This window comes from Lacerta agilis, chromosome 2 (genome assembly GCF_009819535.1).
Source record: "Lacerta agilis isolate rLacAgi1 chromosome 2, rLacAgi1.pri, whole genome shotgun sequence".
Taxonomy (NCBI): Eukaryota; Metazoa; Chordata; class Lepidosauria; order Squamata; family Lacertidae; genus Lacerta; species Lacerta agilis.
The window spans coordinates 30321182-30345916 of NC_046313.1; the positions used below are offsets into that span (position 1 = coordinate 30321182).

General features: G+C 44.5%; 3 protein-coding genes across 3 annotated transcripts; all 3 read right to left on the reverse strand.

Annotated features, from left to right (window-relative positions):
- Positions 1 to 5218: 5218 nt before the first annotated feature.
- LOC117040998 (CMRF35-like molecule 3) lies at positions 5219 to 7473 on the reverse strand. The gene is made up of 3 exons (XM_033139238.1): positions 7368 to 7473; positions 6087 to 6419; positions 5219 to 5325 (listed from the first exon to the last, which is right to left on the reverse strand). The coding sequence occupies exons 1-3, from the start codon at positions 7414 to 7416 to the stop codon at positions 5252 to 5254; spliced, it is 456 nt and encodes a 151-aa protein (XP_032995129.1). The 5' UTR covers positions 7417 to 7473; the 3' UTR covers positions 5219 to 5251.
- A 1831-nt stretch (positions 7474 to 9304) lies between these two features.
- Positions 9305 to 12315, reverse strand: LOC117039047 (CMRF35-like molecule 5). Its single transcript, XM_033136088.1, has 4 exons — positions 12273 to 12315; positions 10647 to 10970; positions 9646 to 9697; positions 9305 to 9407 (listed from the first exon to the last, which is right to left on the reverse strand). The coding sequence occupies exons 1-4, from the start codon at positions 12313 to 12315 to the stop codon at positions 9305 to 9307; spliced, it is 522 nt and encodes a 173-aa protein (XP_032991979.1).
- Positions 12316 to 17664: 5349 nt separating this feature from the next.
- LOC117039055 (CMRF35-like molecule 6) lies at positions 17665 to 21297 on the reverse strand. The gene is made up of 4 exons (XM_033136098.1): positions 21258 to 21297; positions 19533 to 19862; positions 18143 to 18221; positions 17665 to 17821 (listed from the first exon to the last, which is right to left on the reverse strand). The coding sequence occupies exons 1-4, from the start codon at positions 21295 to 21297 to the stop codon at positions 17665 to 17667; spliced, it is 606 nt and encodes a 201-aa protein (XP_032991989.1).
- Positions 21298 to 24735: the final 3438 nt, after the last annotated feature.

The window sequence follows — 24735 nt, forward strand, 5'->3', positions numbered from 1 at the left end:
GAATGGCAGCTAGAAATGATGGAATATGCCGAGTTAGCAGGCCTAACCAGTAGGGTCAGAGAACAAGAAGATCAAGTTTATAAACGGGAATGAATTTTTGTGTGTGGAGTATTTGGATATAATTGTGGAAACTGTATAATTGAAAACTTTATTTTAAAAAATAATTACAAACAAGGAATACAGGAAAACGGGCCTTGCTAGCCAGCAGGAGGTGGCAGCATGAAAATCTTTTAGAGCTTGCTGAGCCAAAATATCGGTGATCTCGCATGTTTACACAAATGGAATCTCAATACTTACTCTGTTGGAGGATGGCTGAAGCCTGATTGTTCGATTGTTTGTTCTTGTTTGCTTGTTATTAGAAAGAGATCAGGTTCTGTCTGCCTGCTAATTGCTGTTGTTTCTTCTGAATCAGAGGAGGAAGCTTGAACAAAGATGAAGAAATGGGCAGTTTCAGCAGCAGTTGTGGAAGAGACACTGAAGAGACCAAGAACTTCAGAAAATGTGAAGAGGGACTGGCAAATAAGGGAGAGTTCCGGTGAAACAAAACAAATGCCATGGTCAGATCACTTCCTGGTGCAAATAAACTTTTCTGCAACCCTTCCCATCTGCAGGGAGGTGAGACGAATTTGAATGGTCTGCCTCCGCCACTTAATGTATCTAAATGGCTTCCAAAGAGTCATAGGAGATACGTTATCCCATGTGGATGGCCTCTCAGCTGATTCTCTGGTGGCCCACTGGAAAGTGTAGTTAACCAGGGTTATAGACTGTTAACTCTGGAGTGCCCTCTCTGGTTGCATGGAGCTGGGATGACCATGTGGTTTTCCCCAGGGCTGAAGGTGATGAAAAGATCGCTGAGAGGACTAGGGCGCTGGTGGGGGAAAACATGTCTTAAATTGGACTGAACATAGGTTAGAGCTCATTGTAGAGCCTACCAAATCGCAATAGCGATGGCAAAGAAGACCCTTTTCACCGCCTCTATGGCATCTGTGGAAAGCAGTTCCAGGAGACTCTTAGGTGGTTTGTAGTCTAACAGAACAACCTTTGCCATCAGTGTCCAAGAAGGACTCCAAAATGTCCGGCAAAGATTTTGCAAAGCTTTTTGCAGATAAAATCGCTCAGATTCAGAAAGAGGTAGACACCACCATGGTAGCAGGGCGGGGGTGGGAGAGTTTCAGCGCTCTGTCTAGTCAAGTTGTATAGGATCGATTTCAACCTGATTACCTCTGAAGATGTGGACACTCTGCCTGGACTAGTAAAACTGACTGTCTTCTTGACCCTTGCCTATTCAGGCTCATAAAAGTGAGCCAGGCCAACTGAGACCCTACCTGCCTGCAGACTATCTTGCCAAAGTGGTGCATGCTCTGGTTATCTCCCGCTTGGAGTATTGCAAAGTGCTCCATATGGGGCTACTTTATGAAGAAGTCTGTTTGCCTCAGTAAAGCTTCTTTTTACTGTGAATTTTGACTCTGTGTTTTGACTTCGCTGTGCGACAAGACCTACATTGGTTCCCAGTATGTTTCTGAGCACAATTCAAAGTGTTGGTTTAAAGCCCTTAATGGCATTGGCCCTGTATAACTGAAGGAGTGTCTCCTCCCCCATTGTTCAGCCCAGACACTGAGGTCTAGATCCAAGGGCCTTCTGAGGGTTTCCTCATTGTGAGACATTAAATTACAGGGAACCAGGCAGAGGGCCTTCTCAGTAGTAGCGCCCACCCTGTGGAACACACTCCAGTAAGATGTCAAAGAGATAAATAATTATATGATCCTCCGTAAACATCAAGGCAGACCTGTATCAGGGGTCCTTTTAATGTGTAATGTTCTATTCTTTTGCTGTTGTTGCTGCTGCTGTGTTTTTGTATACCCTATTGGAAGCCGCCCATTATTTTATTATGTCCATTGGGATTTTGAACTTGCTGGCAAGATAATCTGTAACAGGAGATAATTCTGCAAGCATTAATTCCCCTAATGTGAATTTTACACCAACATCATGCAGCAACATAAAACAAGCCTTGTTTCATTTACCATTACTTACCTGCTTAACGGGCAATATAATATCCTTTTGGAAAGAGAAAAATTATCACAATACTGTATTCTCTTCCTATATATATACCGGTATTTAAAGTATAGAAGTAGCAACTCTCCTTGTCTTTGCAAGTGTGTGTACACTTACCCAGCAGTAAGCACCTTTGGGCTTAATGTGCATAAGGTCACATTTATTCCCTATCTGAGATTTTCTTTCCCTTTTACCTGTATTTGACTTTGGAGTTTATTGTAGAGCTTGAAAACAGGACTCACCTGGGAGAGCAGTAATATTTACAGGGAAACCAACATCAGAGTTAGTTCTTTCTATACCACCCCACTAAATCCCAGCATCTTACTGTGTGAGGTTCTCCATTCGGACTGTGAATTCCAAACGAGAATAATTATCCTTGAAAAAACTCTGCTAGCCGTCCTTCCTTCTTCAGATCTTGTCGTCTGAACAACTATTTCACACTTGCTGAGAACACAATTGATATACAGTACTGGAGATTTTTTCTTTCTCCAGTTCCTCATCCCTGCATTTCTATCATTACAAACAAGGAGAGGAGGAGGAGGAGAAGCATTTACCTGGAGAAACTGTCACGTTCACCCTGTGTCTGATATCGAGATCGTATGGACGATGTATAACACAGTGATAAACACCAGAATCATCCAGATTCAAATTGTCCATGGTCACTTGAAAGTAGTGTTTTTCCTTATTACAAATCCACTGAATGGTAGCATTGTCTAGCCCGCATTTTACTAGCTTCTTTACAAGAATATCATGGGGCACCTTGTCAAAGGCCTTGCTTAAATCAAGATAGGCTACATCCACAGCGTTCCCTTCATCTAACAGGCTTGTAATTCTGTCAAAAAATGAGATCAGATTGGTTTGGCATAACTTATTTTTCAGAAACCCATGCTGACTTTTAGTGATCACAGCATTCCTTTCTAGGTGCTCACAGACCATTTGCTTAATGATCTGCTCTAGAATCTTTCCTGGTATTGATGTCAGGCTGACTGGGCGGTAATTGTTTGGGTCTTCTCTTTTCCACTTTTTGAAAATAGGGACAACATTTGTCCTCCTCCAGTCTGCTGGGACTTCGCCTATTCTCCAGGAATTCTCAAAGATTACTGCCAGTGGTTCTGAAATCACCTCTGCCAGTTCTTTTAGTACTCTTGGATGTAGTTCATCTGACCCTGGAGACTTGAGTACATCTAAACTAGCCAAGTATTCTTGTACTACCTCCTTACTTATTCTGGGCTGTTTTTCCCCTGCTGAATCATCTGCTCCATATTCTTCAGGTTGGGCATTGTTTTCTTTTTTGGAGAAGACTGAGGCAAAGAAAGCATTGAGGAGTTCTGCCCTTTCTCTGTCTCCAGTTCGCATTTCACCATCTTCTCCTCTAAGTGACCCCACTGTTTCATTGTTCTTCCTTTTGCTACGGACATACCCATAAAGCCCTTTTTTTGCTTTTAACCTCTCTAGCAACCCTGTGTTCTTTCTGTGCTTTAGCTTTTCTGACTTTGTCTCTACACGTGCAGGCTATTTGTTTGAATTCCTCTCTGGTGCTTTCCCCCTTTTTCCATTTTTTGTACATATCCCTTTTAAATCTTAAATCAGTTAAAAGTTTTAAGCCTTGTTTTAAACTGCCACTTCGCCTCAGTGTCGACCCCTGTTCTCTGCCCAAACTTCTGCCATGATTTGCAATTCCCACGTTTTTAAAAATAAGCACCCTAGTCGCAGGGAATAATGTCCCGAGGGGAACTTTGAGTATCGTGAAAGGAAGTGCGGAAGGAGAAAAAGGTACTGTACTGAAGTGTTGGTGTCAGTTGCCAACTTCATTATTTTAAGTTTGAGGAACAGAGAAACTGAAAATACAATTGGTTTGCCAAGTGATGGCAATATGACGTTCATGAATATGAAATCCAGCTCTCCCTTTCTTTTTTAAGGAACTTTGTTGACATTTGCCTTCCCTGCAAATGATGGTAAATGTTGCGTTCAAAATAAGCATATCAAGGCCAAATTCCCATGGAGATTGCAACTTCCCACAAGGAGTTCTCACTTGTTATATTGGTCACAGGTAATTTGCCAGAAAACATTTCCCTCCACAGTTTCCAATAAACATTACAATAAGTCACACTTGCCTATGAAAAGTAGCTCTCTGAATCTTGCTGCAGATGGACTATCCAAGTTACAGATAAATTATTGAGATTGCAAATCCAGTAGATTGGCCACATCTCTTAAAACACTGTTAAAAGGAAAGCATCTAAACTACCTGTGGCATACCTTTTATCGTTTTTTTTGGGGGGGAAGATGGAGCCGGTTGGTACACAAATAGTTTAATGTCAACTAGAGTTACAACAGTGTTAGCTAAAAAACAATATATTATGTAAAGAAACTTAACAACAGTTACATTGGTCACTATGGGATTGCTGTGCAGTATTTTCTTGCTGCGTGGCAGCTGAAGATGTCTTCTGATTGTCTTCTATGCATCCTGATAATTGCAGTTCCCAGACCCAGGAGAATAAGCGTTTTCAAGGTGAAAAGCACAAAAATTGTGTATCTGCATCTAAGAAACGGAATTATTATTATTATTATTATTATTATTATTATTATTATTATTATTATTTTATACCCTGCCCATCTGATGGGGAAAGTTCTGCTACTCATCACCTGAGTGTCTGAGCCATGATGCCTGTGCCAGCCACAAGATGGGTTGCCAAGTGTTACTGCTGGCAGACACAGCATGCCAATAGCAGACAGCAGGCCTTGCGGGCCTTTCCTTTAGTAATGGCACCATACAGGGTCTGTGGGCCAATGCACATAGCACTCCATTTCACAGCTCATTTTTCCATTTGGCAATGAATTTTCAAAGAGATCCTGGACTCAGCTATACAGCTGCAAATAAAACGTTTCAATATGTTGTAATTTGCCATATACAAATGTGACACTAGATGGCGAGAGTAAGCTATGCAAAATTCAATGCAGTTTTCAAAATGTTGTTTTTTTAAAAGCATTTTCACAGCGTTTTTTATATGTATGTTGATTAAACCCCTGTTCCTATTGCATTTGACATCTTAACCATGGGAGGTTAGTTTCAGAGATATTGCTCGGAGGTGGGTTGTACTTGCAGGGCGAAGGGGAGAAAGAGAGACCTTAAAATCTGTTAGAGGTTGCTGAGCCCACAGATCAATGATCTCACGTGTTTACACAGAGGGAATCTCAAGACTTACGTGTTGTCAGTAGTGTTTAGGGAGGGATCAAGGTCTGGTTGCCTGCTAATTGCTGTTGTTTCTTCTGGATCTGAGGAGGGGACGAGAGAGAGAGAGAGAGAGAGAGAGAGAGAGAGAGAGAGAGAGAGAAACGGACAGTATCAGTATTATTCAAAGATGTTGAATAAGACTGGGCCCAAGACAGAACCCTGTGGCACCCCACTAGTCACTTCTCTCCAGGATGAAGAGGAGCCGTTAATGAGTACCCCTTGGGTTCGGTCAGTCAGCCAGTTACAAATCCACTGAATGGTAGCATTGTTTAGCCCGCATTTTACCAGCTTCTTTACAAGAATATCATGGGGCACCTTGTCAAAGGCCTTGCTGAAATCAAGATAGGCTACATCCACAGCGTTCCCTTCATCTACCAGGCTTGTAATTCTGTCAAAAAATGAGATCAGATTGGTCTGACAAAGAGCCAGTGTGGTGTAGTGGTTAAGAGCGGTAGACTCGTAATCTGGGGAACCGGGTTTGCGTCTCCGCTCCTCCACATGCAGCTGCTGGGTGACCTTGGGCTAGTCACACTTCTTTGAAGTCTCTCAGCCCCACTCACCTCACAGAGTGTTTGTTGTGGGGGAGGAAGGAAAGAAGAATGTTAGCCGCTTTGAGACTCCTTCGGGTAGTGATAAAGCAGGATATCAAATCCAAACTCAAATCCAAACTCACTTACCTGGGAGTAAGCCCCTTTTGGGTTAATGTGCATAGGGTCACACTTATTCCCTCTCTGATGTTTTCTTCCCCTTTTAGCTGTATTTGGCTTTCAATTTCCCTGTAGAGCTTGGAAACGGGACTCACCTGGGAGAACAGTAATATGTATACGGAATCCAGGATCAGAGCCTCTTTTCTTTATGCCACACCAGTAAATCCCAGCATCCTGCTGTGTGAGGTTCTCCATTCTGACTGTGAATTCCAAACCAATATGATTGTCCTTGAGAGACATTCTGCCAGCTTTCACTTCTTCCTCAGATCCTGTAGTCTGAACAACTACACTACATGTCCTCCATGAACTTCCTTTGCACCAATATTTTTTATACGTCTGATACCAATATTCATATTTGCACATCACAGAAAGCGACCTGCCTAGAAATCCACCCAGTGCTTCAGGACCAATCAGAGCAGACATGCAACCTGGAAAACAGAATGAACCTGGAATGAGGCACTAGCTCTCCAACTAGTATCCCTCTCGTATCGCAGAAAAATATAAAATTACACATCCCTGGGTCCAGGTGAGAACTGTGGCCTTGGCAATAAGGATGCACGGGTATTGAGTTCTTTATGGCTGTTTGTCTCTTTTCTCCTCTGGGTATTGGTCACACAATGTTAATAATGTTGTTGCTCAGATGGGACAGGTTGTGTTCAACCAGTTCTGCATGGGGTTGCACACCCTCTGAAGGATAATTTTGGGAGTGCTCCCTTGAATCCATTCCTGTCACTGGAAGCCAGGACTGCCATCAGCAGGCTCCCAGGACTTTTGCTGAAAAAGCTTTTTATTTTATTAAAGTACAGGCAATCACCGATTTTTGTGTTCCGGGTCATCATGCATGATGGTAGGGCGTGCACCAGCTTACTCCACCCCATTACACCCTGTTCCACCACCCATACTGCCCTAATTCCAGCCACTTCTGGGTAACTGCGATTTGGGTCCAATTGTTGTGTGTAAATCAGTTGTTGCCTGTATACCAGACAGCTATAAAGAAAGTTAGAAAGCATAATGTGGAGGCAACAGCTAAGGCATAGTAGGCAGATACAGAGATGCTGCTGATGCAGCTTAATCACTTTGGGGGGAAATTCTATGGCTAGATCTGCCAGGATGTGCAGTGTAGGATTCAATGGAATCCAGCCCTGGCACAGTCACCAGCCACCCCCTGCACCTGGCACAGCCAAGCCAGGTCCACTTAAAGCTGGAGCAAGCCCTGAAAGGTCGGCATGGAAGGTGACTTTTTGCTCAGCACTCTGGGGAAAGGCACACTGAACCCCCTGCTTCCCTGCCTCTGATCCCACCTTTTATTGCCATACACAGCTCACGTCCCTTTATGGAGTCTTGCTTCGCAACGACCACCTTTCTCTGTTCCTTACCTGGAAGCAGCCCCCAGATCAGGATCGTCAAAGTCCTCCAGATCCTCATGGTCCTGCTGTCTTCTCTATTCAAGCTAGAGGGAGCTGGAGAGTAGCCAAAGTCTCCCAGGAACCTTGCGGTGGAGGAAGAGGGACACCACAATGTGTTGGAATCTGGAATAATCTCTGGCTAAATGAAGCAGATCATGAAGCAGAGCTTCAAAAAGTGGAAATAGGAGGGCTTCTATGTTGTATGTTTGATGCGCAAGACTGTGGTTAGTGTAGTTCTGCTTTTATGGCATGCGCAGGCGGAATGGGAAAAGGAAGGGCAGCTTCGATGGATTGGGCCATTGGTACGAGTCCTATCCTATGGTGCAGGAGAAAACAAGCTTGCTCCATCTTCCATGTGACAGCCCTTTAGATATTTAGATGGCTATCATATCTTCTCTCAGTCTCCTCTTTTCTAGGCTGAATATGCCCAGCTCCTTTAAATGCTCATTGGAAGGCTTGGTTTCCAGACTCTTGGTCATTTTGGTTGCCCTCCTCTGCACCCATTCCAGCTTATCAATATCCTTCTTAAATTGTGGCATCCAGAACTGAACACAGTAGTCCAGGGATGGATTGGATGTGCCATTGGTCTGATCCCAGTAGGGCTTTACTTTTGTTCATGTGTCCTCATGACACCCTCACGTATTCTTTCCAACTAAGAGGGGGTTCTCTAAACTCCCCTCTTGTTTATCTGCTCCAGGGTTGTGATGACAGCTGAGGAAATGTACCTCCTCCTTTTTGCCAGCACAGCCAAAGACAATCTCTGTGGTGGGCTGACCGCCCAATCTGATTGAAGCACATCGCCCCACTATGTGCATAGGACTGTAATCGTCACAACATTTCATATGTAGCAATAACAGTTTTTCATATATGCATTGGGGGGACGTGGCCACAGGAGTGGAAGACTAGGAGGAGGAGGCATGCATGCATCTAACAGTGGTGAGTGCTGGGTGGTGGGTGCCCAGGGGCAGCGAGGAGCAGGGGGTCACAGGGGATGGCACTGGGGTTTTTGCCTCTAGCAACAGAACATCCTGCTCTGGCCATGAACTGGATGATTATAAACACCCCATAAGCAAATCACAAGAACTTGCAGGATGAATGTTTATTTATTTGTTTTACAAATATACATATATGTTTGATTGTGAGAAAACCTAAGTGGTTTTGAAAATATAAAATAAAACATTAAAATTATCAAGTAAACCCAGTTAAAAACAGCCTTCTCTGTTTCAAACTGCCACTTCGCCTCAGTGTCTTCCCCTGTTCACCCTACCCAAAACCTCTGCCATTGCTTATAATTGCCACTCTCTCCCCCTCATCATGCCTCCATCCCTGCTTTGCTCAAACTTCAGCCATTGATTTAAAGCATGATTTTTTCTGTCTCTCCCGTCTCATTCCCATTCCATGGCCACTGTTGTTGTGTAACCTGCCTTCATTTTGCTCTCTTCCTCCACCCTGATTTCGTGAAAATCCAGGATTGTGATATAGCATTTCAAATCCCCCAATGGGGCTGCATGATAACATTCTTACATTTTTATTATATAGAGAGAGTACTATAATATAAATGCCAGCAGTACACACACTCAAACAAACAAAGAAATAATAAAATTTCCAAGTGAAACTGATAAAATGCAAATGATTGTCAGCAAAAGGGGGGCAGGGAATCTAGACTGTGACTGATCTCTGTTTCAGAGTAGACAAATGCACAGTGACTGAGGCTGGAGGGCTTATTTGGATCCTGGTACTTGCAGATGCAGCAGTTGAGGGCACAGCAGGGTGACAACGGAACCAGCTGAGAAAAATGCCTTCTTGCATAGTTTGTTTCCTCTTTTCATGTTGGGTTGAGTCATTGTCCGGATAGGAAGTAGTGATAGTTCTCACAGTGGTCCTTCTGACGTCACCTCCTCAGAGGGCTATGTCTTCTTACTGCGCATCCAGATAATTGCAAGGATCATACCCAGGAAGATGGGGGCTTTCAAGGCAATTGAAACCAGGAAGGACATGTACATCAGGTATCTGCATTAGAGAAACAGAATATTATCCTCACTTGAGTAGATTACAATGCAATACCCCCATCATTCTCTAAACAAGAAGCTTTGTGGCTCTGAATAGCCTACACCAAGATCCCAGAATCTACAAAGCATGGCTTACGGAGTTGGGGGCTTATTGTATAAATTGTATTTATGCCAGGGGTAGGCAAGTCAGAAAGGAGAGAGGCTCAAACCAGGACATGCTGTGAAGGAAGTTCACGCACCTGAGAGAACTGATATCCTTGTGAAAGGCATCTTCTGGCCCTCTGGTGGTTTCTAATATAGAAAGAAGAAGAATGGAAGACAAAGGTGTGAAATTGGGCTGCTCCACAGTAAGTCTGTGAGTGACATAAACCTGACCTCAGCCTGAATAGATGAATCTTGCTGTCACTCAAATGGTAATCAATGGACCAAGTTTCCCTCTACATTCAGTCTTTCCAGAACAATCCATTCTCCAATCTCTATCTTGCATGACCCACAGTTCATACAGGAGTGGCCAACACATATAGGATTTGACTGAAGCCAACATGACTCCTACTTAAGGAAGCTGTAGACAAGGAACGTGTGTTCGATCTGGTGAAAAACAATATAAGGAAGGTATTAACTGGAAAGAAGAGAGCTTTAATGGGATGAAGATAGGATACCCCCTGGGCCACTCATATTTTCTCCAGAAATTGTGAGCATGAAAGCAAGCATAAAAAAGAAGATGGAGGTATGGGAAGAAACTCTTAGTAACACTTTCATTTCTAACTTCAAAAGAAGCCTTGAGACTTTCATTTTGAAAAAAATGGCATAAGGAGAAACACGGAAACTTGAAATCTTGTGACCTGCTTTGAAAGTGACAACATTTGGCTTAATGCAACTTTAGCCGAAGCCTAATATTTCCATATGTTCTGACGTTGCATTAAAGGGTTGGGTCCCTTGGACAACCCTAATGCTCCCATCATGCATGGGTCCCCTGATGTTGTTGGACAATGACGTGCATCATCTCCAGCCAGGTCAGGCATTGGAGCATTGTAGTCCATCCATCTCTGGGGACTGAGAACCAAGGAAGGCTGCTGAAGAACAACCCAACCAATTGGATATTAGGGCTGGAGAAGGCTGTCCTACAGCCAATAGTCCAATGGGGAAAAGCAGTCCTCTCCTTCTCTCTATTCTCGCCATCACTTCAGCTGTGATTCAACTTCCTGGGCTAAAATCAGAGCAGGGGGACTCATTAACCTACCCGTCACATTAACTGGAACCATCAGATCCGAACCTCCCTGCACAATCACTCCACATTTGTACATGCCGGTATCACTGTTGGTCAGCTCATCAATCGTCACTGTGAATTGGTTTAATGAATGGTTGTCTCTGATGGAGACTCTGCCTTTCCTCACTGGCTCTTCTGAACCTGAAGTCTCGACAATTTTGCCACATGATGTTTTGCTCATTTCTTTGCACCAGTATTTCGGGTTTCCCTTATACCGTTCGTCGTATTTGCATTCCACAGACACCAATCCTCCCGGGATTGCATGCATCTTGAGGACTGTCAAGTCAGAGAAACATCCTGAAGAACAAAAAGAAGCAGGTTAGGTTGCAATCTTTCTTATACCCAGCAACTGTGTGTGTGTGTGTGTGTGTGTGTGTGTGTGTCTAAATTCCAAAGCTGGTCGGGGTGGGCAGGCCCGGTACAGAGGCTCCATCATCACCCCCTCCTTTTTCCTATATTCCATTGTTATATACTCATACACCCCTAATTTTGACATAGTCACATTTATTAGGCAGAACAATAGCCCCCCGCCAAAGGTCTGTCCCTAGGGCCCCACAGACCATAAAGCTGCCACTATTCATTAAGATTAGTTAGGTATGGCTTAATTGTGACTGTTCAAGCTTCTCCCATCCTCTCTGCACCCATCCCATTTCTACTTCTAATATGAAAGCCTATCAGTTGGCACCAGAGTCCACAGCAGGGGTCAGCAAAAATTTTCAGCAGGGGACCGGTCCACTGTCCCTCAAACCTTGTGGGGGGGGGGCTGGACTAATTTTTTTTTTTTGAGGGGGAAATGAACGAATGGACAAGTCCCGGTGGCTGCTTACCTGTGTCTTGCGAGCGGTAGGGGCTGGTGGAAGCGGGACGATGAGCAGCGTGCGAAAGGGCTCCAGAGAGGGGCTGGCAGCAACCACTGGCGGAGGAAGAGGAGTGCAGGGGGATGCCCCCAGCAGCGCAATCCAGGTAGGGTGCTATCGCAGCTGCCCCCTGCCCGTGTAGGGTGCCACGCCCCTGTGGGCGGTGCACCACACCCCCAGGACGTGCATCACGCCCCTGTGGGTGGTGCACCACGCCCCTGGGATGTGTGCCAGCCCCGCCCTCACCTGCTTTCCGCCCCCTCCCCGGTGCCGGAGCATGAAGCTCCGCCACTGGCAGCAACAAACCCCGAATTCAGCCTGCTTACAATGGTGGCTGCTCGAGTACTCACTCACTCATGCTGCTGCTGCTGCTGGCACCAACAAAGCCCCGCCCCTTCCTCTCGGCTCTAGGCAGGGCGGGGAGAAGCCAGGAGGAGGGAGGGAGGAGGTGCCACAGCGGTGTGTGGGAGGGAGGGGGGAAATGGCGCAGCCCAAACGATCAGATCCACGCTGAACCACGCGGCGATTCCCGGACCATCCACGGGCCGGATCCAGAAGGCCACTGGGCCGGATCCGGCCCGCGGGCCTTAGTTTGCCGACCCGTGGTCTACATTGTTGTCCTACAATAACAGGCAGCGTTCATTATGAAAGCTGTAATTAGTTGTAGCTAGCAACTCTCATTCACGGGCAAGCTAAACTTTGATTAAATTTGGAAGCGGTAAAATAAAAACAACCGTCTTACCTGGCAGGAGGAATACCAGGCCGAGCAAAGACAGCAGCTGCATCGTCTGGTCTAGGCAGCCTCTCCCTTCCCACATCTCACTTCTCTTTGGGACACTTAAAAACAATTATCTGCAAATATTGCCTGTCATGGAGGCAAACAATTCTTGCGTCTTCTTTCTTCACATTGCTTCATCACTTCCTTTGGCTTCCTCCCATGTCTTTTCCCACATTGTTGTTTTTTTACAACCAATGTATTGTAATGACAACCAGGCGGGTAGAGATAGTTCTGTCTCAAAACAATTTACGATAGAACATCCTAGCAATGAGAGTGAGGGGGAAGGGGGGGGGAAGCATTGTCTCTGCCTAATTGCAATTGCCTTTTCTAAGGCTAGACTGAGCAAGTTCCTTAGCCTATTTTCTAGAAACAGCCCCCAATATAACTAAACCCTTCACTGTATTCTTTGAATATGCTCCACTTCAGCGCAATATTGTTCTCCTTTGTCATCTTTCTCTCTCTGACACACACGTTTTCTTTCTTGTCTTGTTTTCATCTGTTTAACTTCCCGTGAGTGCCGTTTAAAGAATTGTGACAACGCTCTTGCACCATCTACATTTATACTTATTTCTCTTCTGCTGTCAGTATAAATACCTTTCTGGGTGCTTCCAGGTGCCTGTTCATTGTGGGATCTGTGCTCCTCATGCAGGCATAAAACATCCACACATCATTGTTGGTATATAAATGGCAACCATATTATTTCCCTGGCTTTTTACATTTTGGGGGAAATCTGATAATTTTCTTTTTGTTTTAAGCTCTGGCTTGGAAGCATTGTTGCTAACATTTAGAACTTGACGCCCTCTTCTGCCTTTCTCCAGAGGGGTAGCCATTTTAGTTATTTGCAGCAAAACCAATGAAGTTGTCTTGTGACAACTTCAAAAGACTAAGGGTTGTATTCAAAGTAGTGCTAGGGAGATCATTCAATTAGTGTAATTGTTTCTGCTTGCCTGATGAAACCACCTCTCCTCTCCTCCCACTTTATGCTGTTCTGGGGGGTTCTCCTGACCCTCTGGAGCAGTTTGGGGGAGGCTGTAAGGGAGGAGAGTATGGGGAAGCTCTGTTGCGCTAAGAGGCAGTGACATAGCATGGGTTGCCAGAGCCCGGTAGTTAGATGTTCATTCTTAACTGGCTATTCTTTCTGATTTATTTACAGGGTGGTTATTACGCAACAATTAGTGTTCACCCTGAGTTTACACACAACCCTCCCTTTAATCATTTGTTCATCCCACATGTTTCAGTGTCTAGAATCTACCCTTCAGTGCCAGTGGTTCTCAACCATGGGTCCCCAGATGTTTTTGGCCCACAACTCCCATCAACCCTAGCTAGCAAGACTGGTGGTCAGGGATGATGGGAGTTGTAGTCCAACAACATCTGGGGACCCATGGTTGAGAAAGGCTGCTTCAGTCCATGTTAGCTTTGATTGCAAATCTATTATAGCACCACTAGATGGCTCTGTACTCTTCTAACTACACCAGTTTAGTGCTGAGTGTGTGATTTCTCCTGAACAAGAAAGGGAAATCTGGATTTTTCAACCTTTGTGGCTATAAGAATCTTCTCTTTCAGAAACATCTCTGAGCTCACCTGTCCTTACATGTGCTACTGGAACAGAGGCCTCCAAACTAAGGTCCGTGGGCTGGATAAGGCCCGAGGGACTCATTTATCTGTCCCGCAGCAACCCCCGCTGCCGCTGCTCGCTCTTACCGGCACAGCTGCCCACTTCTGGGTTGCAGGAGCACCGGAAATAGCTTGTGTGCATGCGCAAGCATTAATTTCTGGTGCACATCCAGGTTGGAGGGCTGTGCACAAGCTATTTCCTGTGCTCCTCCGTCCCGGAAGTGCGCCAGAAATAGCGTGGGCGTGCGCTTCCCCGCCCTCCGCGCGATCGGCGCTGGAGACATCGGCCCGAGGCACGATAAATTTGCTGGCCCCATATTGGAAGATCTTAAAGCAGGCCTCCAGATGTTGATGGACTACAACTCCCATCATCCAATGGCCATGCTGGCTGGTGCTGATGGGAGTTGGAGTCCAACAATTTCTGGAGGTAACTAGGTTGGCTCTCCAGATGTTTTTTGTCTACAACTGCCATGATCCCTAGCTAGCAGGACCAGTGGTCAGGGATAATGAGAATTGTAGTCTCAAAACACCTGGAGGGCCGAGGTTGAGGAAGCCTGGCTTAGAGGTTAAGCACACATAGCTAAAAAAATTAGCAATCTTCAGCTTTTCATATGCATTGGTTCTGTTGTGTCTGAATGCCCAAATGTGGTTTCCCCCCCAAATTATTTTTATTTTTTCTTAAAGTATTAATACAAATACAAATACAAATGTGCTCCCCACCCCCGAGACCATTATTTATCATAATTAGCCAACTTTCCAAAAATTCAACACTTCTTGAGATGGTTTGACCCCTTTCTGTTTTAACAATACGAATTCCACAAATATTTTCCATATTTCCTCAAAATCATTTCTCTTCCATATTCCCCTTCTTACTTTAATAGCACACGTCAATTTATCATTAATTGACACATCCGACACTTGCCTGTACCATTCCTCCATTTCATATTCAGCTTGCCCCTTCAGCTTCCTAGCTATGATAACTCTTGCTGCTGGCAACAAATGTCCAGATGTTTCTGGCTGATGTGAGTTGCAAAGTTCAAGCTCCTTCAGCAAGAAGATTTCCCCAGTCTAAAGGGGCCGTGCCTGTCTATAGCTTTGAACCACTGATACCGCATGACATTGCAGGAATTGCACTTCTATATTTTGGCCTCCCACATACCTCATGGCAAGTTCCCTTTTATGCATTTTCACTGCAAGAAACACCATTCTATAGATATATATATATTTTTAATGAGTAAGGCTTTAGTCACTGGGCATATGCCAAGTTTTGCTAATTTGCACCTCTTTCACAACTTCATTTACGTCTCTCCCACCCTCCTCCCAACCATCCCAGAAGCAAACAAGGACTAGACACCTCTTTGCATGGTGCCCCATATGCATACAGGTATGGATCCTGTTCTGTATAGATGATAGCCCACAGACGCCCTGGGCCATTAGCTGAAGAAAGGAAACCTGTCTGGGGACTTTTGGTGGAGTGTGTGTGTGTGTGTGTGTGTGTGTGTGTCTGCGTGGGGGTGTGCTTTAAATCCATACACATTTATTAAAGAAACCCATAACACATTTTGGAAGGAACACCAAAAGGCAAAAGAGCTTCACGATCAACCTTGATATTGAAGAATACCTTTTTCAAATCGGCTGATACTTTGATAGGCTAGAAAGGATTTAGTCTGGACAAAGAAGAATAGGCAAATAAATACTGTCAATGCAGCAGCAAAGGGCCTTCCTGGCTTGGTTATGCTAAAATGCATTGACAATGTTTCTTTAAAGGCTGTTGTAAATTTGCAGGAGGACCCTCTGCCTCAGCAGCAGCTCACTAGGCATGGGCGTAGCTGCCCCCCCCATCAATAAAAAATACATAGCAAACTGAGGTTCTGCCCGCCCCACCAGCAAAAATCCTGGCTACGCCCATTTCACCAGGTGAGGGCAATTTGCAGGGCTTCAAGGAGCCTGGTCTGGGCGTATCAGCGGCACAAATCAATCCTCTTCTGACTGGGCAGAAAGTGTTGGAAGCTGGGCTGCTTAAACCCAGCTCTGCCCCTACAGATCAGCGCTTTGGGTTCTCAGCTAGGCCAAGCCACACACACACACACTTTTTTATACGTATTCCTTCCCCGAATTCTCAGTTATTTGTTTGGGCCAGGAAGGAATTTTTATGTGACTCTCTGTTTGGCTAATTTGTCATTGTCACAACTTGATAAGTCGACCAGAAGTGCGGGGGGGGGGGGGGAATCATCCCGAAAGAAAATAGAGGAGTTACATCGTGAGACACCGGGTAAGAGTTGTTAGGGCAGCCAGATGATCTGGTTTGACTCTCAGAACCAAGTAAGGAATGCCAGCTGGATGGCAAGCTGGGGGGCAGCTGTGTGACTGGCACAGCTTCCTGGAGCAAAAAGGCAGGCTTGCCTAAAACAGGGACAGCTTAGAGATGAGCTGGCCCCAGAGTCAATCAGCAGGCCAGCCAAGCTATTCAATATTTTAGTATGCTTTTGCCCATGTTTGATGAAGGAGAATTATGATGAGCTTAGGCTTTGCTTTCTTCTCGTATTATTATGATTACTTTGGTTTATTACTTGCCCCTTGTGCTAAGGTCCTAGGCAGGGTCCCAGTTTAAAACACAATCTTGAAAACAGTTAAAAACAAGTTGCAAGAATTGGGTGGGTCCTAAAAAACAGACACGTCAAGTATCAAAGGCCTGGATACAGCGTTCAGTGGAAACTGTACAGTGAAGGCACAAGACACAGCTTTGGAGAAAGGAGTTCAACAAAGATGGGACTGCTGTAGAGAGTGTTCTCTCCTACTCCACTGCCGCACAAGTTTCTGAGGGCTCTGAAACTACCAAGAGGTCACAGTTCCATAGTGCGTTTTAGGTCAAAGCCTTCTGCTTTGAGAAATGAGAAGAAAGCTTCCTCCTGCAGGTGGTCACTGAATTTCTGTGCATGGAACTGAGAGGATGGTGCTCATGCCTTGATCGACTCCTAGGCTAAGAAAGAGATGGTTCATCAGCTACAGAAAAGCAATAAGAAAAGATTCCACGTTAAAGTAGCAGCACCTGAGCTGTGGTATTTTGTTGGGTTCCTCTTTCCTAACTTGGACTTTGTGTCATTGCTTATCCCAAGAAAAACCTCTTGTTCATACAGAAAAATCAGGGGTTAAAGTTAGCTCAAAGGAGGAACAAGTTATTTGTTGGACTACTATCTGGTTTTGACTTTGGATAATTAGGTAGGTAATAATATCAGAATCAAGCAGAGTTTGGTGGTATAAAATCACCCAACGCTCCAGGCTGTTCCATACATTTTTCAGGCAAAATGCAAAACGTTTTACATGTGCTTTGGTGTGTTGTGTTGGTAATTTGCCAGGGATCTGCAATCAGCAACATTTCTCTGCAACACCCGGAAAACATGGATTTGGGCTGTGCAATAATTTGTGAAAGAGTGTGAGTAACCTGACTTGATTTAGGATTTTTTTTAAAAAAAACACCACATTGGCCAAGTACTGAGAGGAAGGATAGGAAAAAATAAATTTTGTTAACTGCAGCAGCAAAGGCCTTACTAGTTTCTTAATAGGATCCCGGATTGTCTATACTTGGCATGTAAATTATCTCTTGGGCATCAGTGCTGGCAGGGCCAAAGTGTACAACTACCAGGTAGACCTCCCAGCTTCTCACAACATCCCTGGAAATCTGGAAATTAATGACACGGCTGAGTCATCAGTGAAAGAGTTGGTTACCCTTAGATGGGATACCTTAAAGCTCTTCTTCAGCCTCTGGACCCTTGGGGTTGGAGATTCGTCTTGTCCTCCTGTACCATACATGCACCCAAACAACGGCGGCCATCATAGCTAGGAAGACTGGGATTTTCCACATGACAAGGAGCAGGAAATCGGTGTTGCTAGACTGGTTTCTAAAGAGAGAAGTTTTCCACTAGTTTCTTTCTTTTGAATTCACTGCCATAATAACACATGCAAGTAGTATGAGCATGAATTAAATGTGCATTTATTTTATTTCTATCCTGCCTTGAGGGTTTTTTTGTTGCTGTAGAAAGGTAGATTTGAAGCAGAATGAATGAATATACAGTAACATTTTTGCCATGGGTGGGAAAGATGGCCCCTGGCTCTTCACTACAGTTAGACTTGATGTTCAGCTGGACTTGGCACCCAGCTATTATAATAGGCTGCATTGGGAGTCCTCCCTGGAACATAGGGGGTGTAAAGGGTTATGGCACCTTTCAGGATCTACGGGAGATACAGCTGGCTCTTCTGTTGCTTGTTCCATGCTTCCAAAATGGGTCGAAGGAACAGAATCTGCAGGGGGGGGGGGAGAGGATGCCCAGTCAAATCCTAACCTCTGAAATTCATTCATCTTTTCAGATTTATTTTTTTAACAGGAGATTTTGGTGTGGGTTCAATTGGGCTGCAAGTTGATGCTACTCAGAGCCAGCCATGCAATACGAAATAAAAGGAAAACATTAAATGAAGAGGCAGCTGAATGCTAGACTTGTGCCCTGATCCATCAGAGCTTGTGGCAAACCTACAAAAGTCGCATGTATATAAGCATTCATATACTGCTTTCCTACTATAAAATAGTATTCAAAGCAGTTTACAAATCCCAGTAATATTGAAAGCCATTTACAAAACAATAAACCCTTTCCATTTAAAAGCTTACCAGCAGTAAAAGCAAGCCTTAGGGTGAAGCTCAAAGTAGAGCTTAAGGATATTGATACACCAATGAAAGCATGTCTGCTTGACTGATGGGGTGACCCACCCTCTACTGACCCCAGAGGTGATGTGGAGGGGCTCATGGAGGAGACTGGCATGGGGAGGGGACGGAGGAAAGCCTTGTTGTAGTAGTGGGACTTGTTGTGTTGGCTCCCACTAGCACAGCTGTTTAGCTGAATCTAGCTCTCAGATTATATAAAACCGGTCACCTATCAAAAGTCTTCGAAAATAAAGAAAGGCTTGGCCTGTTGCCTAAGTGATCAAAACATTGACAGCAGCTGAACCTGCCTGTGTAAAATGATGGGCCAAAGCAAGTGAAATTGTTCGCCAAAAAAGCTTCAACCAATATACACACCCCACATACTTGGTGGGATTGACTTTGCTTTTGCTAGTCTTAGATGCCTATGGATTCTTCCAAGGCCTGCTAGCCTTCGCACTTCTGAGATGTCACCACCAACCATTACCCACACACCTTCAAATCTATCCCTGTAGCTCTCAAGGGCCACAAGCATGCTCTCTTTTTAAAAAGAAAGGTTCCATTCTCAAGGTTCTTGAGTGCAACCCGTATCAAACCATGACACAATTCTTGCTTTAGGAAGCTAGAGTCTGGAGTGGCCCAAGCCATTTTGCCGTCCGAGGTGAAGGACAAGATATAGCGCATTCCACATTCTATGCACAAAATCTGACCAGACTTGTAGCCCTGGTGACGGAACAGAGTCTTCAACTGCATCCTAGGGGACCAAGCTGGCCCACATTTCTAGCCACTTCCTGCCTCCCTGAGGCAGATGCCTCCTCCTGCCTCATGGAAGGAATGGCTCTGCTGGAGTGCATTAGCTGCTTTTGTAGACACAATGGGCCTCTCCCTATAAGAGTAAATGCAGCAGTGGGGAAGTGTACCTGTAATGATAACTTCCACTGGGTGCCAGATGTTATATGCTCTCTCTACCCCACAGATATATGTCCCGGCATCTTCATTAGTGAGGTTTTCCATGGTCACAGTGAATTTATGGAACGTGCGGTTGTCTTTAATGGACATTCTGCCATCCATCCCCTCGGCCTCCATCCTAGTTGTACGGACAGTGTGGCTACTAGAACAGAGGGTCAAACTTGCTTCTTTGCACCAGTATTTGACAGATTTTTCATCCTCCTTTCCGTATTTGCACTGGACAGACAGCGAGCCACCGAGAGGTGCAGTGACTGTTTCAGGGCCTTCCAGTGCCCAACAAACTGTGAAAAAGAGACAGATTAAGGAAATACTTTTCACTCAGAACAAATCAGATGTTAAGCATATTCAGAGCTATTATACATGAAAACGTCTGTTCCAAAATGGATGGAGCCATATTGTTTGCTTCAAAATCTGTTGCTTTAATGGTTATGCTTTAGGGGGAAACACCCAGAATATTGCTAAGGCTTCGGTCACATCAACCACACATTTAAAACACTCTTCTCATGGAGAACCCTGGGAACTATAGTTTGCTAAGGGTGCTGGCAATTGTAGGTATGTGAGGTCAGCACCCTTAACAAACCACATTTTCTGGCATTCTCCCCATAACTCATCAAGTGGTATAAGAGTGCTGTAAATATATGGTGTGGATGTGACTGGACACAATAAGCTGGAGAATATGTTGCTTTATGGTTTTATAGAGTGGTACCTCAGTTTTCGAACGTCTCCGTTCATGAACGTTTCAGTTTTTGAACGCCGTAAACCTGGAAGTAAGTGCTTCGGTTTTCGAACGAGCCTCAGAAGTCGAACATAAAATGTGGCTTCCATATTGAGTTTTCCGTTTTGAGGCTTCCATACTGAGTTTTCTGTTTTTGAACGTTTCGGAACTTGAATGGTCTTCCAGAACGGATTACGTTCAAAAACCGAGGTACTACTGTATATTGAATTTACGGTATGTACCGGTACCTCCCTTCATCTGAGGACACCAGGGTGGTTTACAGCATAAAAACAGATAAATACATAGCATGTTAACAAACAAAGCAAGCAACCCACCCATGCATCCACACAGTTTAAAAGATCATAGATGGATTAATTAGCCAAAGGCCTGGGAGAGGCTTTATTCTGGTGCTTAAAGATATGCTATGAGGGTGCCAGACAAGCCCCTGGGGAGAGCATTCCACAATTGGGGAGCCACCACAGAAATGACCCATTCTCACGCTCAGATTCCCACTCAGCCATGAAGCTCACTGGGTGACCTTGGGCCAGTCATTGCCTCTGAGCCTAGCCTGCCTGCCTCATTTGGCCTCATAAGGTTTTTGTGATGATTAAATGAGGAGAGGGAGAACCATATACACCACCTTGAGCTCCTTGGAGAAAAGGGTGGGGTATAAATGCATCAAACAAACAAACATTTAAAATCTAATCACTTTTTCCATTATACAAGTATATCTGGTTGCTTCCTTCTGGGGTGGAAAGCTCAAGCGCAAGCATTTTATCCTTGGTTCTTGAGCTCTGCAAAATTCTGTGCAAGCCTTGATTTCAAGATTTTTATCATTGAACAAAAGAATGAAAGTGGGGGGGGGGGAAGACTGGGATTAAGGATATTCCTGAGGCTGCATCTTCCCCAGAAGAATGTACCCAGTGGAAAGCCCAATTTATTCCACACCTCTAGTTCTCACCTTGGAAAAGAGTCCAAATCAGACCACGAAATGGTTTCATTGTTCTTGTCCTCTGTTCAGGTAAGTTACTTCGCAGGGGAAAAATTACTTTTTCAGCTTCTGGGAGCTTGTTTTAATTGCATCTCTCAGCACCGTCCAGCTGTCTAGTCATCTGTGGCATTTTTCTCTCCTGCCTTGTCAAAGAAGGTGGTTTTTCACCAAGGGGAGGAGGACTCACTAGGTCTTGCTCAATTTATGAAAATACATGATGATTAATCTCCTATGAAGGAAAGACGTGAGGCCCTGCAATGTCATAGTAAGAATGGAGAAGTGCCGGGATTTAAGTTCTCAGAGGGGTAGTAGCCATAACCGCCTGCTATAACAAACCCAATAAATCGCTACGAGATTTTGTGGACCACAATCCACTTTATCAGATGCACGAAGCGTCATTCTGGGTTAATACCCTTTCTCAAGAATTTAGGACTAAGTGAACATCTTTGAAAAAGTCTTAATGGTCAAGTCAAATCTATAGTTCATTGTCCTTTTTGTATTATTGCTGGTTGTCCTTTTCAGTATGTTTGTTCTTTGGAGTACTTTATATTTCCATATATGTGGGTCTTACAGCTTATTGTGACTCAATCTAAGGCAGCTTCCCATGTTTCAGGATGCTTGCATTATCAACAGTAACTCTCAGCCATCAAGCTGTATCTGCAGGATGTCTCATGCACTCGCATGTACCACAGCACTTCACGTTTGTTGAAGCTTGGAGGTCCACCAGCACATCTGCATGGCTCCAGACTAAATGGAGCTAGCAACTGGACCATGCCATGGAAGCCTAAAAAGGCTGGGCGGGCCAGCATCATCAGAAGGCAGCCCAGTTCGCTGCTGCAGAGTCAGGGACAAACTATGGTTCTCCCACGAATGCCTCCAACTCAAGTGTCCCTCTAGCAAGCTGGATCATTGATACCGTGTGGGGCAGTGCTATTTTTCTAAAAAAAAAGAGATGCCAGAACTCACATGGACACCTCTTATAATGGCAATGGAACCCACCTGACGGATCCTGGAACTGAGTTCAGGTGGGTTCCAGCTGAAAAAAAGCCCTGGCGTGGGAACTTCCCTATCCTTCAGGTGAGCAGGAACAGCCTGAGGATTTCTTGCAGGAGGATGTCAAATGCCCTGGTGAAGGTACACACTGTTCCTATCCTGGCAACCTAACATGGGAAGAGCTAGATCAGGCCAAAAGTATTTCTAGTCCAGCATCCTTCTGTCTCCTGGCTGTAATTCTGCAGCCTGTATGGAAGCATTTCAGCTTTCCCCCACCCACCTTGCCTAAGAATCTTGCCCAGAATCTCCCTTTCCTTCCTTGTTTCAACCAGATGCCTGTAGAAGCTATGCCAGCAAGACTTGAACACAGCAGCACTCTTCCTGATCGTGATTCCCAGCCCATTGGTCTTCAGAGATATACTACTTGTGACAGTGGAGGTGGAACATAACCATCATGGCTAGCAGCCATTGACAGTCCTGTCCTCCATGCATTTGCTTAATCCTCTCTTAAAGACACTCAAGTTGGTGGCCATCACTGCTTCCTCCTGGAGCAAACTGCATATTTTAACTATGCAGGGTGTAAATAAGTGCTTACTTTTATCTGTCCTGCATCTGCCAATGTTCATCTTCACCAAGTGGCCCTGGGTTCTAGTAGTATAGGAGAGGGAGAAGATCTCCTCTCTATCTGCTTTCTATACACCATGCATCCTGTTATATGCCTCTATAATAACCTCTTCGCTTAAACTCAGTTCTCCACATTTCTGCAGCAAGTCACAATTTCTTTTTAAAGAAAACTTTGTGAAAATTCATCCTTTCAGTATGAGTTTCTCCTAATCAACGTTTTTGTATGCAACTTTAACTAACGTGCAGATGCTTTCAAACAATTTCCCCATATAGAATATATTTACTGTGCTCTTTTCACTAATATTTTCATTTCCCCGCACACTTTCCCTTAATATATGCACTTCGGTAAACATTGTTTGGTCAGAGAACTGTGTGAATTTCGAAGGATGCCTGTGTATGGGAACTCATATTGTTTGGGGGAAGTGCAAATTTGAAAGATTCATCTTTAAATGTGAACTGAATTGAATTTATCCCCTGATTTACTTTTTTTTAAAAGCAAAGCTAAAGAACTTGGGGTGCCCCCCCAACAAAAATCCTGGCTACGCCCATGTCTCCCATCAGCCCCAGTCAATGGGGCCCATGATGTAGGATGATGGACGTTAAAGTCCAGCAATATCCTGTGTGACTCAGATTAGCCACGCCTGCCTTAATTTATAGCCTGAATATGATGCTTGCTGGTCTCCTTCTGCTTCTGCTTTTAGAATCATATTATACCGTCAAAACAGCTGTAAACTGACTTTCTCTTCATTGTTGAACCCAGCTCAGTGTCACCAAAGCACACATGTCTTAACCACTATGAATTGCAGCCTGGGGTTTTCAATCTTTTTTCTTTTGGAGAAAAGGAATCTTTAGATTTTTTGGGGGGGGGTACAGCTCCTGCTTAAGCATCATGCTAATCACTGAAATGGCTGTTCATCTGGTGGAAATAAAATGCGTAAAACTATTTGGGTCAGTGCTCAGAACGTTGCTTGAAGGCGATGCAATTAGACTTCATGCAGAAATTTGGAAGGACGTTAAGGAAACATCTCCGAGCACACGCACACATGGACATGCATCCTTTGTGACACTACTGGATAGGAGCTCTCAAGTGCAATAAGAATTGCGGGAAGGTAAAGGGATGGACAGCAGAGCAGAGCGTGTAATACGAGGAGCCACATTTTTAAAAATAAAGGAGACCTCGGCTCTTGCAAATACATCTCATGCCTGCTGAGAAGCACTATGGTTTTGAAAACAAATTGCAATTTGCAAAGAAATAATGTGGGAAATATCATTAGGGGTTCTGCTTAGCCCATTTGCCGTTATTAGATTGGATAGGGCAACAGTCAAGTGCATTTAAGCGCATTTATTTAAAATGGGAGAGTTGGATGTGTGCTGCAATTCCTACTCTTAAGATCAATGGGGTTTAAAATCCTACTATTTGTTTCTAGAGCACGGGCTGCACCTCACAGAGCATAAGCACAAATGATAGTTCCCTGACCCAAGGAGGTTACAATCAGCAGTTTGCCACTCAAGCAAGAACAGATAAAGGATGGAGGTGAGCACCCATAATAAAAGGCAACACAGGTTGTATGTCTGATACTTGTTAGAGACTTCTTCTTCTTCTTCTTCTTTAAAAAAAAAGATTTTTCCATATGAAAACCCCAGGGTAGGATAAAATGAGGAAGAGAACCATGTGAGCCATGTTGAGCTCCTTAGCAGAAAGGTGGTATACAAATGCAATAAATCAATCACAAAATCATAGAATGGTGGAGCTGGAAAGGACCCTGGGGATCATCTAATCCAACCCCCTGCAATGCAGGAATATGCAGCTGCCCCATACAGGGATCGAACC